At 43.8% G+C, this 22,592-nt stretch overlaps 1 protein-coding gene and 2 long non-coding RNA genes across 5 annotated transcripts; 1 reads left to right on the top strand and 2 right to left on the bottom strand.

Annotated features, from left to right (window-relative positions):
• Nucleotides 1–96: 96 nt before the first annotated feature.
• Nucleotides 97–2,624, top strand: LOC119221246 (uncharacterized). 2 transcript variants are annotated; one of them, XR_009955958.1, is made up of 4 exons: nt 97–278; nt 615–941; nt 1,304–1,367; nt 2,485–2,624. It is a non-coding gene; the product is annotated as an uncharacterized LOC119221246 (long non-coding RNA). The 2 variants fall into 2 exon arrangements; XR_009955957.1 differs by having other exon boundaries at nt 105–278; nt 2,478–2,624.
• Nucleotides 2,625–5,907: 3,283 nt separating this feature from the next.
• Nucleotides 5,908–8,423, bottom strand: LOC119221279 (uncharacterized). Of its 2 annotated transcripts, XR_009955960.1 has the most exons (5): nt 8,253–8,407; nt 7,779–7,917; nt 7,591–7,659; nt 7,165–7,228; nt 5,908–6,054 (listed from the first exon to the last, which is right to left on the bottom strand). It is a non-coding gene; the product is annotated as an uncharacterized LOC119221279 (long non-coding RNA). The 2 variants fall into 2 exon arrangements; XR_009955959.1 differs by having other exon boundaries at nt 7,591–7,917; nt 8,253–8,423.
• A 2,695-nt stretch (nt 8,424–11,118) lies between these two features.
• Nucleotides 11,119–13,220, bottom strand: LOC119221040 (protein jagunal homolog 1-B). The gene is made up of 4 exons (XM_062561591.1): nt 13,079–13,220; nt 12,078–12,187; nt 11,789–11,861; nt 11,119–11,713 (listed from the first exon to the last, which is right to left on the bottom strand). Exons 1-4 carry the CDS (start codon nt 13,106–13,108, stop codon nt 11,324–11,326), a joined length of 603 nt encoding a protein of 200 aa, XP_062417575.1. The 5' UTR covers nt 13,109–13,220; the 3' UTR covers nt 11,119–11,323.
• Nucleotides 13,221–22,592: the final 9,372 nt, after the last annotated feature.

Here is a 22,592-nt window from a genome sequence, read left to right as displayed (position 1 = left end):
CATGTGACATGTATAATGGTTGCTGTTTAGTAATGTGATGGGGGATAGAATACATCTTCCATCAATCAAATGACCAGATGGAAGTGATATCGTTACATTATACATAAAGGTATTTCCCCGATAGGACCCCTGGTGCTGTAATGACGTCACTATTTAGCTCAGGTCGACGAGCGGCCCTGATGACGCGTCCAAGATGGCCGACAGGCCCCTGAGCTGTAACTTCCGCTGCCCGACTGTTCGTGACGATGGAGACCTGATGGAAGAAAGGAGACTGACTGGTGAGTTATGGTGTGGACTGGGGGCTGAAGGGCAAAAATACGACAAAACCACCTCAAACCAACACATAGAAACACTTGTCGCGGCGTCCATTGCTAAGTGGGCTAACATTAGCTCACGGCTAACTGGTGCTGGTGGTCTGTGCGCGCGGTTCTTTCGCTGATTTCTAGTGGTCAAATTAACCTGATTTATAGCGTTCTGTTTGGCTTTGGTTATAGTTGATCGATGGATTTGCCGATTGTTGTGTTTTACAAGAACAACATTTAATGTTTCCCTCGTTTGAAGTTAGCGTTTCTATCCGTCCTCAAAGAGCTGCGCTTCCTTGTGTTGACCACTAGGGGGCGCCCTCCATCCATCACATGGGATCATGCTGCTGTGCGGGGATGACGTGTTTATGTGCTTAAAAGATCTAAACTGAATCATGCAACACATGAACAGTGAACTCTAGTCTGCACCTGAAGAAAGGCTCTTTACTTGGTAACAGTATCGCTCATTTAAATCATTCCTTTTTCTTCTTTATTGGGTCTCAGACGGTGTTTTTGTATTTGAATGATTGTGTGACTTCAAAGTGTTTGTGTTTCTTTCTGAATTCTCAGAAAATGTTGGAGGAGCAGCTGGAGAACAACAAGGTTCAAGACAAGCGGACGGAGGACGAAATGAACAAAGTAAGGAAACCTAAGTGATTGATAAACATTGATGATGATGATTGTTTCTAGTTTTTATTTACAGTAGATCAGGGTCAGAGTTACATCATCCATATCATTACAGTATGAATCGGGGCCTTGTGAAAATGTGACGTAAAGGGCCTTAAATGTAGTTGAACGTGGTCACTTACCTCCATCATGTGTGTCACCAGACACATGGTAATAATATGATCAGATTGTTGGTGTAAGATCTGATATCCCTCCCTGTGCTTTGGGTACAAGGTTTTGATCGGTGTTGCACTAAAGTTGATGTAAAATGTCTCTTTTGAAATAGGACGGAGCCTCTTGAAGCATGTGTCTAAATGTCTGTGTTCTTTGTGCAGGCTGCTGAATGAGCAGAGACACTTGAAGGTCCTGGAGGAGACGAGGAGGATGGAGGAACATTTGGTAAGTGTCAACTCAATTATTACTAGTAGCTGTTAAAGTGGCAGCAGGAACGTTTTAGTTATTGTGATAGTATTTGATTACAAATTGGAATAAAAACAGTAATTTATGTCATATTGCTACAATGATTATTAGTATTAATAAGAACTTTAAAGTAAAATGTTAAAACTAAACTCAGTCATAGTATAGTATTTAATATCAAATCATGAAAATGTAGTTCAAAACAATACTCAAAGTATAGCATGCAACAAGGAAGTAAAAAATATAGTGTTATACAAAAATCATGGTCTGGTTTGCCGTTAAAAAGTAATAAAAATCATATATTATGACGTAAAGTGAAAAGATTACTCAGTATAGAATGCTGGGCAACAAAATGATTGTCACAAAAATATTAAGAAAAGTCATAGCATCAAAATCATAACAAACATCATAAAAGATAGTATAGTATGTTGTAAAAAGGTTATAGTAAAAAATATCAAAGTCCAGATATAGTATTATTATGTCATAACATCGTATAATATGTCATGAAAATGCTTTTAAAAATGTGATATTATTATGTGATGAAAGTCAGGAATATTTTAGTATGTTATGTTGGAAAAAAGTAGGAAATGATTATACTATAGCTTAATAAATTCATAAAAAGTATCGTCCAATATTTCATAAAGTCTTTAAAAATATTATAGTTTTTCGCAAGTAATTATAATTAGTTATTTTAAGTCTGTAAAAAAGTCATTTTAAAGTATGTCCTTAAGTATAAAAATATATGTTATTACTCTTAAGCCATGAACAATTTTAGAAACGTCACAATATGGTATTTCATTACAAAAAAATATATAATTGTAAAAGTAAACAGAAATAATAAAGCATGTCATAAAAAGTTATTAAAATGTACAAATAGGTTTTTGAATACATCGTGGAAAAATAGATTGCATTGTGTGCTAATTAAATTAATAGCATGTCTAAAGTAAAAACCAACAAGTGTGTGAATTTGATGTATTTGTTGTAGTATTCATTCCAGTGTGTGAATTTGATGTATTTGTTGTAGTATTCATTCCAGTGTGTGAATTTGATGCATTTTCTAATGTTGTGCTTTTCCTCTTTTCTCCACATGAGGGCGCAGTTTCCAGACCTGAGGACGGCAGGTTTCTTCTTCTGCTCTGCGGTTACTCTGAGAAGTAACTTTGACAGTTTGGGGGTGGTTCAGCTTTTGTCAAATGTTTGCTGTGCAGCTGAATTTTAATAAAGAATAATGTAGCATAACCCCCTGCGTGTGTCTCATTGAAAGCCCGGGAGGAGACGGACGTCTCTACTCTACCGGGGCGATGCACACTGATGATCCCACAGCGGTGGGAATCGAACCCGGGTCTGACGCCACCCAAACCGGGGACAGCGCAACCACGCCACCGTGTCATTCACCCTTAATCATGTTTGTTTGTTGCCTTTGGCTTCTTCATGTGACTAAACAACCTCAAGAATCACCCACCTGCAAAAGGCTAGAACCCACAACCTCATGCTCACGGGGCAGTCGTCTTCACCTGGAGCTATTTGCTCAGACACTTTTGTCTGCTTCATTAAATACTTGTCTTCTTCACTTTGGGTGTTGAATCTTAAAACAAACCGCAGCACGCAAGAACCGAACCCACAACCTTCTGCTTACAAAGTGTTCTCTCATCCCACTGAGCTAACTGATCTGATGTAACCACTGGCTTCATTGTACATTTGTCTCCTTTGTTTGGGCTCTTGGCTCTAAAACCTCTCCATAAGGGATCTCAACCCCAAACCTCTGGACTCCTTACTAGTCATTTGACACTCTGATTTTTTTCCACCTGCTTGTGCTTTACAAGATCCACTCAAATGGCTCAATTATTGAGAACGTTTCAAGATGTCACATTGGGAGATAGACCTTAACGGTCACCGTGCCCCGGGATCGAACCCATGACCTCCAGCCTCTGGATGAGTCCTCTTCCACGCTGAACTATCACATCTGAGTCGCTGACATTTTGCAACGTCACAAATAGTTCTGCAAACACAAAATCAAACGGTTCATATTATGAATCATCAAGAGTTCTGGTGGAGTTGTAGCAGACCTTCCTGAGCCACATTTGGGAATCGATCCTTCCTCCTCAGGGTGCCGTGTGTCAGTTCTCGTCAGCTCCTCATCTGGGTGAGCTAAACCCTGAGGGGCAAACTCGCCCATTTCTTCTGGTATTTGTTCTCCACTCTGCTGAGGAGGAACCTCAGAGGATCCTCAGGATGGATCCTCTCACTTCTCTCAGGCATCAGCGCACAGACTGCGTTGAGATCATGTGCATGTGTGGGTTTTTCACACACTATGACTATTTTTTTAATCAAGTTTTAATTTTTAATTAAGACATTTGAGACAATTATTATCCCCGCCCTGCTAAATTCTGATTTTGTTAGATTTTTTTGTTAAAACACTAATATTAGAGAACATCACCTTCCAAAAGAACTGATAAAGAAAAACAAAAACACTACGAGTATATTTATCATTTAGCTGACGCTTTTATCAAAGCAACAAGTGCATTCAATAACGAGGGTACAGAACCAGAACAAAAAGCCAAACTACAACAGTGCTTTGTAAGGAAGTGCTAACAAAGTGCTGATTCGTCCTGGTGTGGTCGGTGCAGGTGTGTTTTCAGTTTCACAGCCTGAGACACGCGTTCCCGAGAGGTGGAAATAAGGATCTGGTGGTTCACTGTGTCAGATCCTGCAGAGATATGCAGAAGGACAAAGACAAGGACGAGGACAGAGGACAGAGAGGCTACTTTGTCGTTGTGGAGTTGCCTAGCGACAGCAGTCTGTTTTTTTATGCCGTTCCATATGTTAGCAGAATTTTCCTCGACACTGAAGTGAAATCATTGAACAGAGCATTTTTTAAATGCTTGCAAGCATGTAGCAGAGTTAACACAAGTGATGCATCAAGTCTCCTGAAAGGAGTCCTCCTTTGGCTTTGGATGATTTAGTTTTAGGAGCCACCACTGCGCTCTTTCACATCCCAGAGAGACAGAGAGCATTGTTATCCATGATTGAAGGCGATGAAGAGAAACCCTTGTTGACTTGATCAGCTCTCCTAAATGTTGACTCATAAATACTCAAGATGAGTTCCTGGGTCACTGTCCTCATCTTGAATTGATTGAGTTATCAAAACGGATCTGTTTAACACAGCAGACCGTGTCCCAGTTCGAGAGGTCAGAGACCTTCTCTTCACTCACTCTGAACCTTAGTTGAATTTTCCCACCACCATACTATTATTGTTTTGACTGGTTGACTACCAAACTATACGTTTTTCCAACAATCTATACTATGACAATGCTTCAATCATTTTAGACATTTTTACGGAATATGAGATATGAGTTGAAAAAGTGAAAACCAAACGGAATCATGCAAGAACATGATGTTCAACAGACAAAACCCAAAATATATTTCATTATTTAATTGTATTCATAGTATAGTGTGTGAAAAACCCACACATGCACATGATCTCAACGCAGTCTGTGCGCTGATGCCTGAGAGAAGTGAGAGGATCCATCCTGAGGATCCTCTGAGGTTCCTCCTCAGCAGAGTGGAGAACAAATACCAGAAGAAATGGGCCAGTTTGCCCCTCAGGGATTAGCTCACCCAGATGAGGAGCTGACGAGAACTGACACACGGCACCCTGAGGAGGAAGGATCGATTCCCAAATGTGGCTCAGGAAGGTCTGCTACAATTCCACCAGAACTCTTGATGATTCATAATATGAACCGTTTGATTTTGTGTTTGCAGAACTATTTGTGACGTTGCAAAATGTCAGCGACTCAGATGTGATAGTTCAGCGTGGAAGAGGACTCATCCAGAGGCTGGAGGTCATGGGTTCGATCCCGGGGCACGGTGACCGTTAAGGTCTATCTCCCAATGTGACATCTTGAAACGTTCTCAATAATTGAGCCATTTGAGTGGATCTTGTAAAGCACAAGCAGGTGGAAAAAAATCAGAGTGTCAAATGACTAGTAAGGAGTCCAGAGGTTTGGGGTTGAGATCCCTTATGGAGAGGTTTTAGAGCCAAGAGCCCAAACAAAGGAGACAAATGTACAATGAAGCCAGTGGTTACATCAGATCAGTTAGCTCAGTGGGATGAGAGAACACTTTGTAAGCAGAAGGTTGTGGGTTCGGTTCTTGCGTGCTGCGGTTTGTTTTAAGATTCAACACCCAAAGTGAAGAAGACAAGTATTTAATGAAGCAGACAAAAGTGTCTGAGCAAATAGCTCCAGGTGAAGACGACTGCCCCGTGAGCATGAGGTTGTGGGTTCTAGCCTTTTGCAGGTGGGTGATTCTTGAGGTTGTTTAGTCACATGAAGAAGCCAAAGGCAACAAACAAACATGATTAAGGGTGAATGACACGGTGGCGTGGTTGCGCTGTCCCCGGTTTGGGTGGCGTCAGACCCGGGTTCGATTCCCACCGCTGTGGGATCATCAGTGTGCATCGCCCCGGTAGAGTAGAGACGTCCGTCTCCTCCCGGGCTTTCAATGAGACACACGCAGGGGGTTATGCTACATTATTCTTTATTAAAATTCAGCTGCACAGCAAACATTTGACAAAAGCTGAACCACCCCCAAACTGTCAAAGTTACTTCTCAGAGTAACCGCAGAGCAGAAGAAGAAACCTGCCGTCCTCAGGTCTGGAAACTGCGCCCTCATGTGGAGAAAAGAGGAAAAGCACAACATTAGAAAATGCATCAAATTCACACACTGGAATGAATACTACAACAAATACATCAAATTCACACACTGGAATGAATACTACAACAAATACATCAAATTCACACACTTGTTGGTTTTTACTTTAGACATGCTATTAATTTAATTAGCACACAATGCAATCTATTTTTCCACGATGTATTCAAAAACCTATTTGTACATTTTAATAACTTTTTATGACATGCTTTATTATTTCTGTTTACTTTTACAATTATATATTTTTTTGTAATGAAATACCATATTGTGACGTTTCTAAAATTGTTCATGGCTTAAGAGTAATAACATATATTTTTATACTTAAGGACATACTTTAAAATGACTTTTTTACAGACTTAAAATAACTAATTATAATTACTTGCGAAAAACTATAATATTTTTAAAGACTTTATGAAATATTGGACGATACTTTTTATGAATTTATTAAGCTATAGTATAATCATTTCCTACTTTTTTCCAACATAACATACTAAAATATTCCTGACTTTCATCACATAATAATATCACATTTTTAAAAGCATTTTCATGACATATTATACGATGTTATGACATAATAATACTATATCTGGACTTTGATATTTTTTACTATAACCTTTTTACAACATACTATACTATCTTTTATGATGTTTGTTATGATTTTGATGCTATGACTTTTCTTAATATTTTTGTGACAATCATTTTGTTGCCCAGCATTCTATACTGAGTAATCTTTTCACTTTACGTCATAATATATGATTTTTATTACTTTTTAACGGCAAACCAGACCATGATTTTTGTATAACACTATATTTTTTACTTCCTTGTTGCATGCTATACTTTGAGTATTGTTTTGAACTACATTTTCATGATTTGATATTAAATACTATACTATGACTGAGTTTAGTTTTAACATTTTACTTTAAAGTTCTTATTAATACTAATAATCATTGTAGCAATATGACATAAATTACTGTTTTTATTCCAATTTGTAATCAAATACTATCACAATAACTAAAACGTTCCTGCTGCCACTTTAACAGCTACTAGTAATAATTGAGTTGACACTTACCAAATGTTCCTCCATCCTCCTCGTCTCCTCCAGGACCTTCAAGTGTCTCTGCTCATTCAGCAGCCTGCACAAAGAACACAGACATTTAGACACATGCTTCAAGAGGCTCCGTCCTATTTCAAAAGAGACATTTTACATCAACTTTAGTGCAACACCGATCAAAACCTTGTACCCAAAGCACAGGGAGGGATATCAGATCTTACACCAACAATCTGATCATATTATTACCATGTGTCTGGTGACACACATGATGGAGGTAAGTGACCACGTTCAACTACATTTAAGGCCCTTTACGTCACATTTTCACAAGGCCCCGATTCATACTGTAATGATATGGATGATGTAACTCTGACCCTGATCTACTGTAAATAAAAACTAGAAACAATCATCATCATCAATGTTTATCAATCACTTAGGTTTCCTTACTTTGTTCATTTCGTCCTCCGTCCGCTTGTCTTGAACCTTGTTGTTCTCCAGCTGCTCCTCCAACATTTTCTGAGAATTCAGAAAGAAACACAAACACTTTGAAGTCACACAATCATTCAAATACAAAAACACCGTCTGAGACCCAATAAAGAAGAAAAAGGAATGATTTAAATGAGCGATACTGTTACCAAGTAAAGAGCCTTTCTTCAGGTGCAGACTAGAGTTCACTGTTCATGTGTTGCATGATTCAGTTTAGATCTTTTAAGCACATAAACACGTCATCCCCGCACAGCAGCATGATCCCATGTGATGGATGGAGGGCGCCCCCTAGTGGTCAACACAAGGAAGCGCAGCTCTTTGAGGACGGATAGAAACGCTAACTTCAAACGAGGGAAACATTAAATGTTGTTCTTGTAAAACACAACAATCGGCAAATCCATCGATCAACTATAACCAAAGCCAAACAGAACGCTATAAATCAGGTTAATTTGACCACTAGAAATCAGCGAAAGAACCGCGCGCACAGACGTTAGCACCAGTTAGCCGTGAGCTAATGTTAGCCCACTTAGCAATGGACGCCGCGACAAGTGTTTCTATGTGTTGGTTTGAGGTGGTTTTGTCGTATTTTTGCCCTTCAGCCCCCAGTCCACACCATAACTCACCAGTCAGTCTCCTTTCTTCCATCAGGTCTCCATCGTCACGAACAGTCGGGCAGCGGAAGTTACAGCTCAGGGGCCTGTCGGCCATCTTGGACGCGTCATCAGGGCCGCTCGTCGACCTGAGCTAAATAGTGACGTCATTACAGCACCAGGGGTCCTATCGGGGAAATACCTTTATGTATAATGTAACGATATCACTTCCATCTGGTCATTTGATTGATGGAAGATGTATTCTATCCCCCATCACATTACTAAACAGCAACCATTATACATGTCACATGATAGGATTGTATTGGGAATAATATTCTGTGACTTGAACATTCATCGCCAATTTCCTTTGTACATTTACGTTTTTCATAGTTTTTAGCTGTTCAACCAACTCCTTCTACAGACTTAATGCGATCGATTTCAAATTCAGTCAAGATGCTCTTAAGGAATTTGAGAGGAGAACATTTAGGTGAACGAGCTCAATGTGGTTTTATTATCCAATCTGCCCCATATTTCCTGTGCATCCTGCTGGTTCTGAGCACATTTCCATGAAATTATTTTCACGTCACCTAATGGCAAAAAGAAATGACACATTCTATAGTTTAATGTACTAATGTACTGCAGCCGCCATTATTCAACATTCTCAGCCATTCAGCTCTCGTAACTTCACTGGGCCCAAACTTTCCAGAGAATATCAGATTAAAGGTCTCAACGGTGCTCCACTAACCCAACTGCATATTGCAGAATACAGATATTCAACAACAATTCCATAAGTAAATGTTGTATGTTGCACATTGAGCCTGATTGGTTTCATCTACTTGGTTCTAACTGGATGTCACCAATGCTTCCATTAAAATATTTACATTGACAACTTTGGATTTAGAGGCCACAAAGTTTAGAATAAAAGATTAAATAATCATTGACGCTCATGTTGTTTTTCCCACTCCCTTTATTATATTTTTGGTGTTTTTTTTGCTCTTAGTAATAACATAATAAACAACAGCACGTCCTTGTGTAATAACAGTCACAGTTTGCACTGACAACCTTCACTCAGAGTAACTTCCATGTCAGCAGATTCTGTTTCTGCTTCCACCAGGTTCATTCAGGCTGTTTAAAGAAGTGAATTAATACGTATTTAAAGCACCAGACCCTTAAAACCCTCTTTGATTGGTTTTTCATTCTATTTTTCTATCATTTATTTCACCAGAGATTATGTTTCATTTCTAAATCTCGTAATGATTAGCAAGAATCATTGGAAATATAAAGAATGAATGAAAGCATCGTCCCAGGTGACCAAATGAAGACCTGCCAGCGTTGTTTCACAGCAGCAACATCTTCAAACATCTGTTGAAGAGCCGTGAGGTTTGAGGCTGGTTGATGGAGCTTCTGTCAGGAATCAGCTGAGAAGACAAGCAGACATGACTGATGAGTCATGACTTCTACTTTGTGTCTGATGGAGGGCAAATATGAAAGATCTAAGAGTCACATGACATTCATGCTCCTGAGAGGATGAACCCTGATCTTTCCTATTTAACCTTGAGCATGTGAGCTAAACCTCAAAACTCTTTTTAAATGCTATTTCCACATCTGGGCTTGAACCCACAACCTTCAAGTGCAGTGCAGGCTTATGTCAGCAGCTCTTCTGCTGCGCTACTTCACCACACACTATCAATCCTTTGTTTGTTGTATTTAACCTTGAGATTGCTACTCAAACCTGAAGTAAGGCCAAAGGCGCAAACCCAAGACTGGGCTTGAACCCACAACCTATAGAGTAAGGAGAGTAGCTCCTCAGCTCTTGTGCTGCACTACCTCACCATGCACCAATTACATTTTTGTTTCTCGTATTTAACCTTGAGACTGCTACTCAAACCTCAAAACTCTTTCAAAGCAGAAGTGATGTCTGCATGAAGGGGCATGAACCCACAACCTCAGACACCAGGTTGGAGCCTGCAGCCCTTCAGTTGTTCCCTTGTGCTATTCAAGCACATGCCTCATTGTGTCCGTTTCTCATATTAGACCTTGGGATTGTTTACTAAACCTCAAAACTGTTTCAAAGTTTACAGTTTGAAGCCGACTGCAACCAAACCCTCCTTCTGAGAGAGCAGGTTTGAACTGAGGATCCTCCACACTTCAGCCTTCCTGCTATCTCCCTGCACTGTTCCACCACACACCTGTTGATGCTTTTGAATCCAACCTCAATTCAACCTCCACAACCGTTCCATACCGTTACAATAGAATAGCAGGTCAAGTAAAGTCATATAATGACATTTCTAATAAAGCCCTAGTTGATTTCACTACTTTTATGCTGTGATCCTTATTTCACTTTTTTCGACATGTGTGCTGATGCCCACGTGAATTGAGAGGATCCATACCGACTCCCCTATGGAGCTAAACCAGTCTGAGGGTCCTCCTCAGCTGAGTGGAGAGTAAATCCTGGAGCAAATAAACATGTTTGACACACGGCACCTTGAGGAGAGAGAATCAAATCCCAAATGTGGATCAGGAAGGTCAGCTTTGATTCCACTAGAGACACCAGAACTCACGATGATTCACAGTGTCACTGTTTGTTTAATTTAAAATGTGTATTACAGAGCTGCATGAAGGCGATGTGTCAGTTGTTGTCCTTAAAGGTTTGTTTGTAATAGAAATAACAGAAAGCTATGAAGATGTTTTGCAAAACAACAACAGCAAAGAGACTGCAAAGGAGCATCGGCTCGGATGATTCGCTACCAAATAAACTGAAAATGGAACACTTACTGAAACCGTGTTCTGAAACCTAAAGTCAAATGATCCCATTGAATTACTTTTGGATTTGTTTTCTTTTGGTCTTCTTCCAGGTATCCCATGTATGTTTACCAGTATCTAAAATAAGGTACAAACGTGGCATCTTCAGATTTATATTTTGAATGACTGAGAATTAATGTACAGAATGACAGTGGCAAGCAGTCCGGTGAATGCTTTTCAGCTACCAATTAAAGAATGAGGTTAACACTGTCAAATATAAATATAGAAAAAGAGTTTTCTTGGCTGGCTCGATCCACCAGTTCAGTGGCTGCTTTCCAATAAAAAGCCTCAGCAGTGAGATCTCATTTCTTCTTCTTCTCCTGCGTGCCGGTGAACCACTGGTCCAGCAGCTTCTTGCTGTAGTAGATCTGCCAGGCGTGCACTTGCACAGCGATGACGATGACCAGGTACATGACCGTCACGGCGGGGAAGCCAAAGATGAAGCGGTAGGCTTTCCCGTGTCGATACAGCTGATGGGCCACGGGGAACATCTCCATGCTGCCGTGGATCAGCGGGGCCACGCAGAAGAGCCCGGCGCTGATCATGGAGATGACCAAGTAGCTGATGTTGTTGCGGGGCAACGCCAGGAAGCTGAAGACCAAGGGAACTATGCTCAGGAGGTAAGGGTACTCCCACTGGTACGGAGAAGCTACGACCTTGTGCGACACGAGGCTCAACTGGCTCACCATCACCTGAGAAAAGAGGAACGACACATTGACTCATGGCAGCGGTTACAACGGTCCTTTTGTTGGGGGGGGGGGCCTTACCTGAGTGGCCATCAGCAACCAGATCAGCGCGTGGGCAATGTTGAGTTTACGAATTTCAGACTTCAGCGCAACGCTGTGGAAAATGAGACAGATGTGTACGATCACACACAAAACAGAGATTCAAGAGGTAGCCAAACTCATCCTTTCATCAAAGATAAAACCTCAGGATCAAATCATAGCAGGGGAACTCATGTAGAGACATTTGAGGTCCATAGCTTACTATTTATTTTGTAACCACTGATATCCATCTGGCACATAAATCAATTGCTTTAAGGGTAGCAGAGCCTACCTCATCTGGTAATGAGATGCAACCCTCTCCCGGTGCTGAAAGTCACTGCCGTCCGTACCGGCTGCTCTGGGGCCTGCTCGAGAAGCCATGGTGGTTATCTGGAGGAAAAACTTTGTGGGTCTATTATACAGATATGAACATCGTCACTGAACTGTAGATTGCACAACAGGGCTTTGTTGTTCTAACTAATTCACTTTAACTGCCACAAAGAAATAAATTCAATAATCTCGACTAAATGTATAATTGTAATACAGGTAGAAGAAATCAAGCATGCTGATTGGTTGAGAGTGAGTCGCGGGGTGCATTAACCCAAACGTATCACTGCGCACTCAAAACCGTTAGTTGCCATTTCAGTTTTTAGCTTGAAAAGGTAGCTTCAGCAACAGTTATTGGGCAGCTTTTAGCCAAAAAGGACGATTCAGGTGAACTTCATGTGCAATCTGTTGCATAGCAACAGCACACCTACGTGGACTATTTTGAAATACCATACACCACATTTGGTGGCTACAACTTTGTGCTGAACTATTGACATACTATTCATAATGTTGGTGGCAACCGTATAATAAAAGAAATCAGGGACTCGAGGCCGTTAAGCATCGTCAATAATGTTACAGTTTCAGGGTGTTGTTAGGCAGCTGCAGCAATGCTGTGACTTGGTTGGTTCCTATCTAACGTTTGCGTTGCTAAGATGCCAAGAACGTTAATGTTTAACGGCTGCTGCCACGTCGTCTGAATACGCACGTCAGTCCAAATGTATCCTTAGAGACTCAATTCCACTTGAGACGTCATCATTAGTGTTTGCAAAAAGCCTTAACGTTACTTGTTTGTTGACATATAAAGCCGCTGAGCATAGAGGCTAATGCTAGCTAGCTGTTAGCTTGTCATCGATCTCAGTGTCAGCTAACGTTAGGTAACAGTTATCTTGGGAGAAACTAAGAGCCAAAGTTAAGTTTCCACACTATCACGTATTGTTGGCAGAAATGTTAATTATAGACACTTACTTCGTATTTCCCGTGGTTTACAGCGGGCATTAAACCATAAAAACGCTGAATGAATGAGGGAGACCAGCTAGCTGAGTGACCCGGTCACAGAAGACAGACCGGAAATGTGACGTCTCACACCGTGATTGGCCAGTTTCTTTCTCACCGATTCTCGTTACCTGTCAAAGCTTTACAGTTTTTCTCGATTGTTTACACACAAATACTGGTACTTGACACACAATGACCACAACATGTGACTCATGCACCAACCCCCTGAACCAATTCTGCTAAACTATAAGCAAAATTCTTGCTTTACACTCAAATTGCAGTTCTAAAACACACTTTTTTCAAAACACTACACACAATTCTCTGCATTCTCTGCACAATTTTCATGAAGAAAATTTTGTTTTCACAAGAAAAACACTTTCATTCAAAATTCTAAAGTCAATTGCGCTACTATGCCCACTGACTCGTCGGTAGTATTAGTATTAAGACAAACAAACAACACAATTCACATATTGCACGTTGGTTTCCCACTTATGCTGTGCATTAATTTCCCCCCCCAAAAAACTTTAAGCTTTATAAAAATAAAGAAATTAAGTACAGAAAAGATGCACGGCGGCATGTGCACATTTTTCAATATTTCTGGTACATTTTTGATGTCTCAAAATTAATTCCATCATTTGTTCTCAACAAAAAGAAATGACCACAAGCCCAAGTAGTTAAAAAGAATACTGACAAACTGACAATATATACATACATATGTATATATATAAACACACACACCTGCAACGTTGCAGCACCTATTGGTGACCACACAGAGGCAGTGCTGCACTGTGTAATTGTGAAGCCTGACTGCAGGGGTGAGATTAGTGCGTGTGTTAATGCGACATCCTCTCGACTCTCCTTGCACTCTGGTGCAGCTTGCTTGTCTCACTGGCGGACTCGAGGATGGAGAAGGCCCATTTCACCTGAGTTGTTTTGATGGGAGATGATCAATCCGCTAGGATGGTGAATCCCTGAGCCAGGTTCCATCCAAATAGATATCGCCATTTTTAAATTCTAGGTAGAATTCTCCAATGGGAAAAAATACAGGATGGAAAGAGTAAATCATACCATGAAAGGGTCTTACTTGCCGTACTTGAGTGCAGGTCCGCTTGTGAGATAATGCAATGTCTGTAGGTCGTGTGCATATCTCTCTGTGTGTACCTGAGTTGTGTAAAGCTTGTTTCCTTGCAGGTACATGGAAACTGTCAAAAGGTGAAATGGATAGTGTGTGCGCATGTACGCCTGTGACAGTGTCTGTGTGTGTATCCTGCAGGGATCACAGTGTCAGTGCAGCTTCATTAATCTCCCAGCATCGTGGGACTTGTCTGAACTCTAAAAGAGAGAACAAGCTGCCCCCCCCCACCCCCCACCCCCTCCTGGGAGTCACTCCGTTTACCCTCCGCACACTCAGGTCACTCCTCATATCACACACTCTTCAACTATACAATGTCAAACCCTCCACCAGGCCTGACAACCCAGAAGTGACGCTGCAATATGTGTGTGTGTGTGTGTGTGTGTGTGTGTGCACATCTGCGTTCGTACACACATGAACACACATGAGCACATGAACACGTGAACAGTGATAGAAGGTGAGTGATGCATAATAGACGCTGACACCTTTCCAGCAGTATGTTGGGTCATTATGGATGTGCATGATTTGCTCAAGTAGCAAAAGGAAAATCTACGCCACCGCAATTGTACAGTAAATATTTATCATGCATAAGAGAGCACATACGCTGATTACATACAAAACACACCCGCATTTATAAATATCTCAAGATAAGATTCACACTTTTTAACTATAGTGACAAAGGGATTCAATCAACATAATAATAGCACAACCACATTTGCCTATTTAATAAAAACAGGATGTCCCCCTCTTCTGAAAAGCAGTGAAAGGGAAAACGTATACGCTGCAAATATGATGGCTGATCAAATCCCTTGTTTGCCCTCCCTCTCTGAAGCAATGTTCCCGGCGGGTCGACCTCCCAACAGAAAAGTTCTCTGTGTGGGAGATGAACGGGGAGAAGATCAGGCATCTGTGATCAAATGAGGCCGGGAGGACTTTCGTGCCGCTCCCATCCACCAGCTGGTCGCCGTGAAAAAAGGCTCCTCCACCCTTCTCGCTTTGTGCCTCAATAACAGTTAAATGCCTTCCACATCAAAGCTGCGTGCGGATGGGGAGCCAAATGCTTGGAGCTGGTCGTCCTGCTTTGCAAATCTTGATGGCTGCTTTAAAGAAGCCCAAACACACACGTGTAGCCATTTATTGTCTGGGTCTCTGATCCGAGCTCCTAGCGTTTCATGGCTCGGCTTCCATCTCAACCTCGCCCCCCGCCCCCCCATCCCTCCCGCTGCTGCTACTGCAGAGCTGGCACGAACGCGCTGGTTGACCGCCTCTGGTTCATCTCTCCTCTAATGAGCGTGGTGTAAGATTTGAACCTTGTTTTGCACCCCTGGCTCCTGGCATCAGGGAAGAATACCACGGCAGCCCGGGCCGTCGCTGTGTTAAACCACACGTTTAGCCAACTGCAGTGAAAGAGGGTCAAATGCGCGAGATGCTGAGCTGTGCTGGCTGTTGGAAGTCAACTGCTAATCCGTGTTCAATGTTTTCATTTGCACAGCAAAAGGGAAATAAAATGTGGGCTGTGCTGAACCGGGACGACATTCATCCGTCCTGCAAGCTCAGGGCGTTCGGATGAAGTTTTTTTGTCCCGAGTTTTGCTTTTTGTGGTTTCAGGGCATCCAGTACGCAGTCACGCAGTGCTCCGGGTCCCGTGGGATGCGAACCAGCAGCGTACCGTGCACCGATTAGGATTGCTGAAATCACAAGGAGTGCGACTGAGAAACGGGCCTTCGGAGAAATGCAGTTCTTCCCTCATGGCCATTTGCCTCGTTCTCGTCATCCTGCGGAGTCGCGTTGGTCAGGAGGTGGAGAGGGAGGAGCTTCGTGAGGGGCCTCTGACGAGGAGTCGAGAGGTTCCAATCCAAATGGTTGAGCGACCCACAGTACATTCATAGCTCCAAGCTCCTCCTCGTCTGCGGCCCCTCGGTAGGGCGCCCCCAGTGGATTCTGGGAAACCCCGGACAGAATCTAAGCCGCTGCTGGTTCTTTCATCGACCTTCATCGGCACGTAACTATAATGGCCTGATCCCTCGGCCAAGAGACCGATACCAAAGGCGCTAACGGCGCACAGGAGAGTGGGGGGGGAGGAGCCTGTTCAAATCTGGTTCGTGAGGCATGGAGACCGCATGCGTGTGACGTCTACCATCAGCCACGGCGGCTGGTCGACGGGCTCATCCGCTGCTGCGAGGCGTCTCGTCTCTGGCGTCTGCATAATAATCCTCTTTTGTGCGACCGGTTCACACTCTCCGCCTTTTAATCGAGATCGTTGAGCCGTGCTCCCATCGTTGGAAGGGTGATCATGTGATAACGTCGAAGGTTGACGTTTTGACGACCGGGGTGAAGGTTGAAGACAATGAGGTGGGGGGGTTTATTGTCCATGACGCTGTGGGACGTCGAGATTTAAAGATGACCTTGACTCGTCACAACTGTATAGGTTGTCTTGAGGAACACAGACAGTAAATGGTTCCACTCTTGCAAACTCTGGGTGAGATTTTTAGATTTTGAGTTTTTTTTTACTGCATGATTTGATAATTCCAGTTTGTTTATTCAATAAAGCTCCAGCCCAGCCAATCATGCGAGTAAAGCTCCAAAATGCCAGCGTGAAATGCACCAACCACACTGCCCTCTTTCCCCGCTCTCCCCAATCGGAGCCCAAAATTGTCTTCTCCCGGCTTCACTTGTCCTAAGACACGAATACAAAACCCAGCGCTCGGTGGATAGACATTTTACTTTTTTTTTTGTGCGTCTGTGTGTGTTGCAGTGCAGCATCGCCGAACTGCTTAGCAGCCGCAGTGACGGTTAACAGGATTAGCCACGGCTTACATAAACATCTCCCATGGCAACCGGGCGGATGCAGGGGGGGGAGCCGGCCGTCGACCGGTTTGCTGAGCCGGCCGTCTGCCGTCTGCGAGGAGGTTTGAGGTCCGTGGGACCCCCCCGGCCCCCCCAGCCCTGGCGCGTGTGTCTCGAATGCTTCCTTGTGTGTTTCTGTGGCTCCTGCACAGCGTGTGCGAGTCTTTGTCTGCGTCCTGCCAGTGTTGTGACACTTGTGACAGCGAGGCCTGAAGTTGGGTCCTGCAGGCCTTTGGAACGGTTCATTTCCCATAATTCCCTGGGGGGGACAGAGGCACATTGCTCACCGCCTCTCGTGGTTCCGGCTCTGAAGGAGAGTAGAGGGCTGTTTTCCTCCAAAGGCCTCTGCTGATTTCTTTGTTTTCCGTTCCCATGGGGCCTCCGTGGTTACAGTCCGACCGGCTCTATCACGCCGGCCCGGGGGAAGGCCTTTGCAGACGCCCTTGAAACGGTGTTTTTGGCGCACACGTGACAAAGTGGACATTTAACGTCTTTTCTCCTCCAACGTCCCTTCCCTCCTTGCAATCGTCTCACTTCCTCCACATCCAGTCCCTGCTGTTGATTCCCATCCTGCTCCTTCTCTGCGCCCTTCAGCAGAGCTGAGGAGTCTTTTGTCTTTTCTGGGTTTTTTTTAATGTCCCTTCCTCGAATGATCTCATGTGCCGGCTTCGGTGAATTTAATGTCCGTTACTGTCACAGTTTGGTATCATCAGTTTAGTAGCCACATCCAGCCAGTCCTCCTTCTCCCACGTCTTACAATATTTGGCTCTTTGTCATTCAAGGCCACAGTGAACTTGCTGTCGAAACTCATTCAGGGTCTTTGTGTCCAGACAAAGGACACATTTGAGGAAGCATCTCTGCTTTCAAAAAGTGATTGTGTGGAGCACGACCTTGCAGGGGTCCAAAATGCGACTTAGAGACACAAATCAAACAAGGAGGGACCACCAAGAGACTCAAGGACAGCGAATAAACCACAATGAGAGAAACATTCAGATGTGAGTGTGAGAATGTTCTGCCCGGCCTGGTGTGAGTCAGTCTGAAACGTTGTGCGATTATCCAGACGACACCGGGCCTCTCCTGCCTTCGGTTTCATGGGCGCTTTCCCTCATCTTCACTGCAAGCGGCTCGTGTCCTGATGCCATCAGGGATGAACTGTCCCTATGTCTTGCGGCACAACAAAGCCTCAGCGGTCAGAATTCAGCGGACATCAGTGAAAAATGTGCATAATTACACTAAGTAGTGCCCGCAGTCATGCTATCGATTTAAGGAACATTTAAGGAACTAAGGGGTCTGCAAATTCCGAAGCATGACAGAGAGGTCCAGGTTCACGCTTTGCAGGGTGAAGACTGTCTTTCCCGCGTATGCTCACAATAAGCCGTCTAATTTACGCTATTTTGCTTTACATAAATAAATAACCAGCTTTGGAGAACACCCAATGTGCTTTTGAGGGAGCACATTTGTCTTTTTGTCACGGCTCACTTTTATGTGTGCTGCCTTTTTTCTTCTTCTTTCCATTTCGCAATCAATCACAGCTGGGATGTCTCTGTCTGACATCGCTGTCCCTTTCCCATTTACTGTCGCCGCCACCTCTAAAGGGAGCGCTTACGATCCCAACACTGCTCACCTTGAGATGTCTCCCCTGGCTCTGCTGTGTTTTGTCATCCACGAGGGGGTCTTTAACCTACATAGGTAGCTACATTAGTGGGGGCTGAAAGCACGCCACAAACCTGGCTGGAGAGCAGCCAAGTCAGCAGCAGGACGTGAGCTATCGCTGGATGTTGGAAATGCGAGGGGGGGGGGGCAGCTTCCCTCAGGCTGTCTCAGAGCTCGTCCCCAAATGAAAATAGCCACGATCCTGCTGCTGTGTGAAGACAGGAAGGGGGACGGCTCATTCTGACGCTCCGTGGTTGCTTTTCGAAATAAGAAAAATAAGAGAAAGAGATTTTCTTTCAAGCGTGAAGCAAATGAGGACTCGACAAAGCTGCCCGTGAGCTTTGTCGATGAGGCAATCAACTTCCTTCTTACGCAGCGTTATTTGAGGGACCCGGGTGTGGGGGGGGGGGTGGGGGGGTTCTTTTAAAGGGCTACGAATCCAAAAGGGTCTCCCAACTGGGATCCCGACTGCACGGTGGAGTTCAAAGCGTCCGTATTTCCCTTCCTGTCCGCCCCACAAAACAAGAACCAACCCTCTGCCTCTTGGCGCAGAGATGATGAGAATGATTTAAAAGGAGCCGAGTGGAGAGTGGGGGGGGGGGTCGATTCTAATTGGGCCTCGGGCCTGCAGCCGATCGCTGATAACGTTGCTGTTGAGTTGTGTTAGGCCCTGATTGCAGCTTATCGGGGGGGGGGGGGGTCGCCTTCTGCCCGCTCCTCATCCACATCGTGGGAAGGAAAATCTGAAAATGAGGTCAAAGCCTTGAAGGTGACACTGAATATACAAATAGTAAAATCCAAAGAAAATGGATTATTGTACCTGACGTTGTGAGAGAGACCCTTACCGTCTTTTCTTCTCCCTCGGGGTGAGAAGGAAAGGTCGGGGGTCCCCGGTAGGTGTTGGGGGAGGGGGGGGGGGGGGGGGGCACTGGATAACTGAGTTTCCCTTGGCAGCAGGCCCCGCATGTGTCACCGCTCATTGCGCTGCGCTCTTAAGCGCTTCCGAGCGAGCTCCCCCTGTCCCAGCGCATCGCTAAAGACAGACCTGTCACCTGGAGGTTTCCTCCCGCGCAGATGTGGACTCCTAATCGGCGTTGTAACCGGAAAAAAGAGGGGGTTATTATCTTAAATGGTCGTGTGCGGACTACTTGAGGGAACGGCGATGATTGCAGTTATAGAATTTAGCTCAAGGCGGTTCAAACGGCGGATCGTTTGGAGATCACCGAAGTCCAATGATCCGGTGTCATTGAGAAGCACTGATCAAAGCGCCTTCGCATAATAGACCGACTCACTGATCACAGGCCACCGGGGTCACCTCTGTCTCTGCAGTGCTTTCTCTCTGATTAGATGTGATGAAGAGGGACTGAAACATCACGGCGGGGGCATTATTATGTGTTACTGCCCTGGAGTAGGGGCTGGGGTGCCTGCAGAGCGAGTGATGCTTGGATTCTGTGTGCTGGTGCTCACTCATGAAATGTTGAAAATGAACATACCTGCAGGTTTTGGGGTTTGTTATGCGTCTCAAATATGTTGCATTCAAACCCGCAAGAGCGAGGCTGGTAGTAAAGTGAGAAAAGGGACGTCGAGGAGAGGGGAATGTGAGAGTGAGTGGGAGAGAAGTTGGAGGCTGATGTTAGTGTGTGTGTTTAGTGAATGATGAGGTGTGTGATGGTACCTAATCAGCTGTCTGCTCAGTACAGTGCACACGCTGTGCTCTGAATGTGAATGTGAATGTGAACCAAACTCTGCCCCACCTTTGTTAATAGGTGGGACGGACTGTTTAACACCCGGAAGGTCACATTTTCAGTCGAATGCATCCTGCGAGGACACAGTCTTATTGTTTAAACACACCGATTCCCTTTCCTGTGTTACAGCTGGACGAGAAGATTGATGCCACTCTTGAGTCTTGAGCCATTGGCAGCCGTCATCTCCAAAGATGAGAGGATCCGCAGCATCTCACCAATCAACACGCTGCATCTGGGTTGTCAATAGCACAAACACAGGCGTTAAAGCAGGAATTTGCTGCTTTGCCGAGTCCCACTGGTTGCCTGGCAACTGGCCCTGATCAGGAAAATGTGCCGCTTAACCTCAAATAAAAGAAAAGTTGTTTTACACTCCGATTTTTGTATGCATTCAATAATAAGTTAATTCTCAAGATTCAGAGTTTATGAAGAGATGGTTTTGTAACCTTGGATCGGAGCCGAGCTAGCGGTTTCCTGTCTTTATGCTAAGGCTAACGAAACGAGCTGCCGATGGTGATGAACATGAGCAGCTCGCTCTCCCAGGAAAGGGAAGACGTGTATTTACTAAATTGAGAAACTATTCCGTTAAATACAGCAGGGTAAGTCTTACATATTTTCCAGTAAAGCGCTGTAGTAGTAACAGCTGTGTATTACTCCCAGAATGGAAATTACTTTACAGAAACCCTCCAGTTTCACAAAAGAGGCAAAAAAAACCCACATTCAAACACCTTGTGTCAGACGGTCTCATCAGACCAAGAACTGTTTGGTTTATCTCTCCTTTTTGTATAAACAAGAGGTTTAATGAAACATTCATTACAATCTTGGACTCAAATTAGCTTTCCTCAGATTTTGTTTGCATGCAATGGAAAATTCAGAGAACCTCCCTCTGAGCCAATGGAAACATCCGAGATGTAACTGTGCAGGAAGGAAGGGTTTTTATTAAGCTCAACATTAAGCATTATTAAGGGACAGAATTCAACTTTAAACAAGGCTTTTATTTGGACAGGAGGGAAAACTGCCAATGTTTGATGAATATTGATGACCAGTGAAGACCTGTGGAGGATAAAGAGCCAACATTGGCCCTGTTTTTTAGTGCCCTCTGTGAAAAATGATACGTTTGGATCCTGCTGCAGATGACGGGGGGGGGGGGGGGGGGGGGGGGGGAGGGGAGTCATTGAGGGAGACGTTTCTCCACCACTTTTTCACGCGGGTTTGCAGTCAAACAGATAGGCAGCGTGACAGGCCAGTCAATAGAAGTCAGCAGTGATTATGCAAGTTGCTTAGGCCTAATGAGAAAGGTCAGCACTTTGCCAAGAGGGTGGGACACAAGCCCAGTCTCACACTGAGATGTACAGAACACACTGCTGTAGAGAACTGTGAAGCACAAAAAACTGCCCCCGTTTGCTTTTTGGTGGATATGTACATACATGTGATATATATATATATATATATATATATATATATATATATATATATATATATATATATATATATATATATATATATATATATATATACTGTATATATCACATGCCATGAGACAGCGGGATATTCTTTCTATGAGCTGCCGTCCTGCATCAACATCACACGGACATTGTGCCACATTGTGCCACGTAAAGACAGATATTTGCTGTTTTTTTCCCATTAGACCAGAATGCATTGCAGCCGTGCATTTATGATTGCTGGTGATAAAGTAGTTGCCTCTCTGCATGACCATCATCTCACTTGGTATTTAAAAGCAACAAGTATAAGCTCATTCTTCAGGAAATGGAAAAGCATTCTGGTGAATTGCTATAATATAATAAAAGCATACCTCTTCATCATTATTCTCCATGATGTGACCTTCATATTTATTCCACATCTATGCACCTAATAAAGTTTTCTTCTGGTTGAGTTGTACCTTACCAAAGGGGTTGAAGCGCCTGGATGTCCTCCTTGTCCCTGGGGTCCTTGCCGTTCCGCCCATGTAGCGGCGTGTAACTGTTTTTACACGGTTCTTCTTCATCATCGGCTCCCTGAGAGAAGCTGCCTCGCTCCTCATATGGCCTTATTTCGTGCACGCAGGAGTTGTTGACCACAAGCAATGCCCAGCATGGGTTGGTATATTGCTTTA

Source organism: Pungitius pungitius, chromosome 3 (genome assembly GCF_949316345.1).
Source record: "Pungitius pungitius chromosome 3, fPunPun2.1, whole genome shotgun sequence".
NCBI lineage: Eukaryota > Metazoa > Chordata > Actinopteri > Perciformes > Gasterosteidae > Pungitius > Pungitius pungitius.
Note: the sequence above shows the minus strand (reverse complement) of the source record. Positions and strands in the feature narration are given on the sequence as shown.